Genomic DNA, 6614 nt, shown 5'->3' with positions numbered 1-6614 from the left:
TGATTCATGTTTGTGGCTGTAATGTGACAAAATGTGGAAAAGTTCAAGGGGGCCGAATACTTTTGCAAGCCACTGTAGATACATAGAGCATCACGGTTTGTTGTGTGTGGGGCTGGATAGCTGCAGACCAGTCAGGGTGTCCGTGCTGACTCCTGCCCACCACCGAAAGTGGCAGGAATACGCACGTAAGCATTAGAACTAAACCATGAAGCAATGGAAGAACGGGGTCTCATTGGACAAATCATGTTTTCTTTTACCTCATGTGGCTGCCCGGGTGTGTGTGACTCACTTACCTGGGCGAACACCTGGCAATAGGATGCACTATGGGAAGAAGGCAAACCAGTGTTATGCTTTGTGAAATGTTTTGCTGGGAAACGTTGGGTCCTGTCATCCATGTTGATGTTACTTTGATATGAGATACCTACCAACGCATTATTGCAGACCAACCGCACCATTGAAACAGTACTCCCGGATGGCCTTTTCAGCAGGATAATGTGCAACAAAACAAAAATGGTTACAGAAATGGTTTGAGGAGCACAACAAAGGGTTTTAACATGTTAACTCGGCCTCGGAATTCCCCAGATCTCAAACCAATTGGACATTGATGTCTCTGTGAGGCATCAAAGTTTGTCCAGCACATCTGGATGTGCTGGACAAACAAGTCCAATCCAAGGAGCCCTCACCTTGCAACTTAACAATTAGAAGGTCTGTTGTTGGCATCTTGCTGACAGATACCACAGCACACCTTCATGCCTCGATGGGTTGTTAGGCTGAGTTGTTTTGGCAGCAAAAGGGGGACCAACACAATATTAGGCAGGTGGTCACATTGTTATGCCTAATCGGAACATTAATTGTGGAGGTTTTCATTTATATTCTTCATTAGGTGGTAATTTGCTCTCTATCCATATGAAAATGCCACAGTAATAAAACAGAGTTGCGTGTTTCTTAGATCGTCGACTGGTTTGTTCAGATCTGTCTGGGCCTCAAACACATCCATGACCGGAAGATTCTCCACAGAGACATCAAAGCTCAAGTATTTAACCTGCTTCACTACAGCCTGCAATCACATATAAAGCTAATTCATTCAAAACAAGCTGTTCTGTGTTCAGTATTTGTAAACTATTTTGAACTTTTCAACAAATTACACAAAACAGGTGGCCTTATATAGTAATGGTGTTTTTTCAAATAATAGTGATCAAACTTGCACATGCATTCACCTCCTCATGAACAGTTATATGTTTTTATGATTTACATATAGATTTTGGACTAAGATGTGAAAGAAATGCACGAGACCTGTTATTTATTTCTGTAGTCTGTGTCCTGACAACAACCAATGTAAGTCTGATTATCATTTTTAAAGACAAGGATTGTGATCACAGTCACCTTTCAGAACCAAACTGAACAAGTACCATCACTTTACCTGAGCTTTACAATGCAGAGTTTACATCATGCATTATATTCATTATTGGACATTTACATGGTAAACATTACCCACAGAGACTGAGGTTGAGTTTTATAATTATCTAGTGTTATCATTGCACAGTATTGTACAGCTGAACTGTCCTGAGGTCAGCTTTGCATTGAACAAAGACCTTGCTGTATGCCAGCTCCAAGAATATCTCAAAACAACTGACCACAGACTACTCATGGCCATCACTGTCTATCATCAGTCTTATCCGTTTACACACACAAACACACACACAATGTTAGTGCCTTCCTTGTTGAACACAGACATCCTTTCATTCTTGCTCTCCCTCTGGTCTAGAATATCTTCCTAACCAACGGAGGGATGAAAGCGAAGCTGGGTGACTTTGGAATCGCAAGAATGTTGAATAAGTAAGTCAGTGTCATCTTCACACACACACACACACACACACACACACATAGTGCAGCTGTCTGTCGCTGAGCCCTCTGTAAAACATGGATGACTTCCAAACAACTGATTATCATTCCACAAACTGTCGTCCCGGACATGTAAACAAATGGTTGTGGAAATAATGGTCTGTCTGTAGTTTTTTTGGCTGCTTGCAGAGAATGATAAAAACACATCCATGTCCTGTAAATAACAGTCTGTGCATGCAATAATTTTTAGACATGACTGAAAATAGCAAACATGTTTAAAATGTTTCAGCAATTGGACGTTTGATGAACATTTGGGCAGAAAATCATGGCTTGCAGAGAATGAGTCCTAATGCTGAAGAATATTCTTTGACTGATTTTCACGAGAGCCACCAGCAGGTTTTGATTTACGCTTTGTAGGAGTTCAGCCAGCTTCCACTTGTACGACTGACATTCGTTTATCCTTTAGCTTCACTTCAAGATCACTATCTGGTGTTTTTCATAGATTTGAAGGAGAGCTGAGAGAAAATACAGAAAAAAATAACTACAAATAAATTTTTTATTCTATAAAAATATATTTTACTGATACACAATAAAATTAAATTAGCCAGACAACTCTACATCTCTGAACTGAAAACCAGTTTAATACTGCTTTTCTATATTCATCCACTGACAAACTACTTAATCTCTCCAAAACCATACCAACTGAATTTCTTTCAATAAATAAATGTGACAAATTTCTTTCTTTCTACAAGAGCAATGTTCATGATATCATAGGTAATATCTTAGTCTGTTACAGTAATTTACCTAGCAATGCCTCATATTCTCAGCTTTAAATTTTAAAGATCAGGAAGGAATTATTCATCAAGTCCTACACCTTGTTCCTTGACTCCATTCCCATGAAACTATTCAAATTTGTAGCTCATGTTTTACAAATCATTTAGTCAGTATCAATAGTTCTCCACATACTGGCATCTTCCCTGTTTCTCTAAAATATGTAATAATCACACCACTATTTAAGAAAAATAATATTGACATAATTTCCCTTTTCTAATATTTTATTCTTCCCTTTCACAAAATTTGGAAAATTTGTTTACAAAAAACTGAGTAAATATACATTTAACAGTCTTTATGATAAGTACCAATCAGGGTTCAAATCCACTCAGAGCACAAAAACGTATGACGCCTTTTGTATGGCCTCCTTTAACAACGTACTAACCTTATTTACAATCAATATTGTATGGATGTAATAATGGTGCTAAAGATACAGAGGGCTGTAAAAAAATAAAAAGAACATCAATAAACATCAATAATGGCTCACAAAGAGTCTGAGTTTTAGTTCTATCTGAACTCACTTCTGCTTTCAGCACCACGACATTCTAATTCAAAGGCTTCATGACACAGTGGGTTTACCGGGTCAGGTTCCTGATTGCATGGATGGATGGATGGATCCTCAAGGCTCAGTCCTTGGTCCATTGCTGATTAACCTTTACGTACTCCTACTTGATACTATCACAAAGAATCATAAGATATCCTCCCATTCTTATGCAGATGACACATAGTTGTGCTTATCCTTTTCCTCTGATGAACGAGCAAGTCTGGAGTCTTTCAGTCATTCTGGGTTTCAGTTTTGATAATCGCATCAATATCGTCTCAAACTGACTCTGAGAAATTGGTCCATGCATTCATATCGAGTAGGATAGATTACTGTAATGCTCTGTTTGCCAGATTATCCAAATCATCAGTAGGGTGACTTCAGCTCATTCACATTGCAGCAGCCAGAATCCTAACAGGTACCAGGAAATGTCATCATATTACCCCAGGGCTGAAAGCACTCTGTTTGGCTCCCAGCACAATATAGAATAGCCTATAAAATGCTATTACTTGTGCAAACCATGCTTCTTTAATGGCAGTCCATTAAGCTTAGTTGCCAGTTAACTCGAATGTGTTTTTCGTTTTTTCCCCAGTAACAAAATACAGCAGATAATTAAAGTAATGGTTCACATTAGACGGATAGGGGAGAAGGCTAAAAGCTCTTATATTAAAGCTTTTGCAAAACTTGCATTTACATATGATTTATTTTCTAACAGCAGAGTTTGCTCTGATAATCCAGTTCTTCAATCTCAGTGCAGGCAATGTACGGTAAATGGACTTATTCTTATATGGCGCTTTTCTACTCTCCTGGAGTACTCAAAACAATCTATACAACATGCTAAATTCACCCATTCACACCAACACTGGTCTAAACACCGTGTCCCAATTACTGGTGAATATACGCTCACCAACCACTTTGTTAGGTGCACCTCAAAATCTGATGATCTACTGGGATTTTCCCAAAAAAACAATTCATAAAAGAGAAAATAACCAGTGAGCAGGTGAAAATGCCTAAAAAATAAACGCCAGACTTACGTGTTAGTCTTTGTAAAGAAGAGAAACAAGTTTTCTACATGCTCTTACATTGCTAGGCTAATTAGCCAGTTAGATAACTTGTGATACATATTTTCCTGATCACTTAGGTTCATAGCTTCATGTTCTTAAAAGGAGCTTCAGTTTAAAGTTATGTTTGGTCTTGTTTATGTTTACATTTTTCCAGAAAGTCATTTCATTTGCTTTTCTCCAGAACATATATTTAATGTTTCTCGTCACCACTAATGATGACTTCCATCTTACATGGCTGACCAAAAACACAAAAACAAATGCTTCCTTCAAGACTTTGCCTCAACCAACTGTTTACACTGAGTGCCCTTACTAAAAAAAAAACATTTTTATGAGATTGCTTTATGAGACCACTAGTAATTTAGTGTATGTTCTTTGATAGCATGCATATAAACTTGTATTTACAGTTAATTTATTTATCCTAATAGTGTTGTTTCTGTACATTGTGTAGTACCATGGAGCTGGCCAGGACTTGTGTTGGGACACCGTACTACCTCTCCCCAGAGATCTGTGAGAATCGGCCCTATAACAACAAGACGTATGTATGTGTGGTTGCCAGTATGATATATATATATCATACTGTTCAGATTGTTCTGTTATACCTGTGCAACCAGTAAGCTCCATAATATAACCTCTTTTTGGATATTTATTTTATTCCATGACAAGCTACAGAGGCTTGTTGTGCCCACAATTTAATGTTTAAAAAAAAAGAAAAGAAAAAGTTATACAAACCAATTAAAGGAGGGGCACAAAAATAAAGCGGATATGGTAAAACTGTGTTTTTGTTCTGTACCTCACATGTGTGGGGCTGAAGCTCCAGTTGTGTTCAGCTCTGAAACCAGACATCTAAATGTCTGCACAAATAAATTGATCTGTCATTAACTTTGATCAAGATCTTTTTTTAGCAGTGGAGCCAGAGTGTAAAGTCTGTTTATTAGGAGCAGCTTATGTAGGAAACTACATAAAAAGAATTTTCTGATAATTTATATGTGAATATTTGCTTTTTTAAATGTTCCTATGGGACAGCAGTATGAAACAATATGTCACAATGTAGTTTTTATCATCTTTCTTAGTTTTGGTCTCAGGTTTTTGAGTTGTTTTGGAGTACAGGAAAACCTCATAGTACAAACTTCCTTCTTCATAGTACAGTCCCCTGCAGTCCTCTGCTATGTTTTCCAGTCTCTTGAAAGTAAAAAATCCTTCTAACCCTTAAAACTATTATCCTTAAAGGCCCACAGTTTTCAAAGAACACAGTTTTTAAATTGCTCTGTTTTCAAATTTACTGTCTCAAAAATTGACTTTTATTTTTAAGACATCTTTATCTTGAGGAAACCGCAACACAAGTATGCAGCGTGCATCACACGGAATCAGCCACTGAAGCCTAAAACCTTTTTTTGTTCCAGGAAATCATTGGTGAAATCATTGTGATCTTGAAATCCCTGCTACACCTTGTTTTTGGGGACTAAGCTGTGATTGGATGTGGGAGGGTTTAAACAAATAGCTGAGGCCAGAATGAGGAGGTTCCCTGCTAGAACCTGTGACTGTGGATTAGCTTTGTGGGTGTAATAATAGAGCACGGTGCTGTAATCTTCCAGTCATGATCTGCTCAGGCTGCAGCACCTTCACTCGTGTCAATGTGTTGAAACACATACACAGAGAGACACATACAGGCCTGCCAAAAGCAAACTCACACATGCAACATCTCAAGCTGATGATTCGTCCTTCCTCCATTCTTTTTTGTGTTTTTGCTGCTCTCTTCTGCAGTCTTATTTTGATACAACTGAGGTCAAAGTTCCTTCCTCTTTCCCACACTCACACACACACACACACACACACACACACACACACACACACACACACACACACACACAGTTTTCATGGCTGACACCCCTACTGACATGAACTCCTAAGCTGTCCTTTCAAAAGAAGACAGAAATGCCTTTAACTTCTCAACACTTAAAAGGTCCCACCAAACTGCGAGTGGACAAACACCCCACACCCACGCTTGGCTCTGAGCCAAGAAAGCAAATGCCTGAAAAGAATTTTTACTATTGGCAGCTATGCTCTGATTAGCTGCTTCAGTGCTCTTAAGATTGTGGTGTTGTTCAGCTCAAGCGGACTGGAAACTTAAGTTTCACAAGGAAATATTGAGTTATACAGGTGAGGTGTATCAGAAATAATAATTTAACATGCTTTGCAAACACACTTTAGTAAATAAAACCCCCCAAAATCAACACTGAGGTGAGAGTGGTTTGTAATAAAGTCTGTGTCTCACTAGAAAGTTGATGTGGTTAAAATGATGTCCGATTGCTTTTGAAATCTTTCCTTCTAACCTTGGT

General features: G+C 38.3%; 1 protein-coding gene across 1 annotated transcript in view; it reads left to right on the top strand.

The window, feature by feature from the left end:
* Nucleotides 1–6614, top strand: part of LOC102197643 (serine/threonine-protein kinase Nek5) — a 21720-nt gene that overhangs the window by 3874 nt on the left and 11232 nt on the right. The window contains exons 5-7 of the mRNA XM_005751931.1: nucleotides 950–1033; nucleotides 1766–1836; nucleotides 4727–4817. Of these exons, the coding sequence (XP_005751988.1) occupies nucleotides 950–1033; nucleotides 1766–1836; nucleotides 4727–4817 (246 nt within the window). The remainder of the gene's footprint in view (nucleotides 1–949; nucleotides 1034–1765; nucleotides 1837–4726; nucleotides 4818–6614) is intronic.

Source organism: Pundamilia nyererei, unplaced genomic scaffold, assembly GCF_000239375.1.
Source record: "Pundamilia nyererei isolate P.nyererei 1_Seehausen unplaced genomic scaffold, PunNye1.0 scaffold00334, whole genome shotgun sequence".
In the NCBI taxonomy this organism is placed as follows: Eukaryota; Metazoa; Chordata; class Actinopteri; order Cichliformes; family Cichlidae; genus Pundamilia; species Pundamilia nyererei.
Note: the sequence above shows the minus strand (reverse complement) of the source record. Positions and strands in the feature narration are given on the sequence as shown.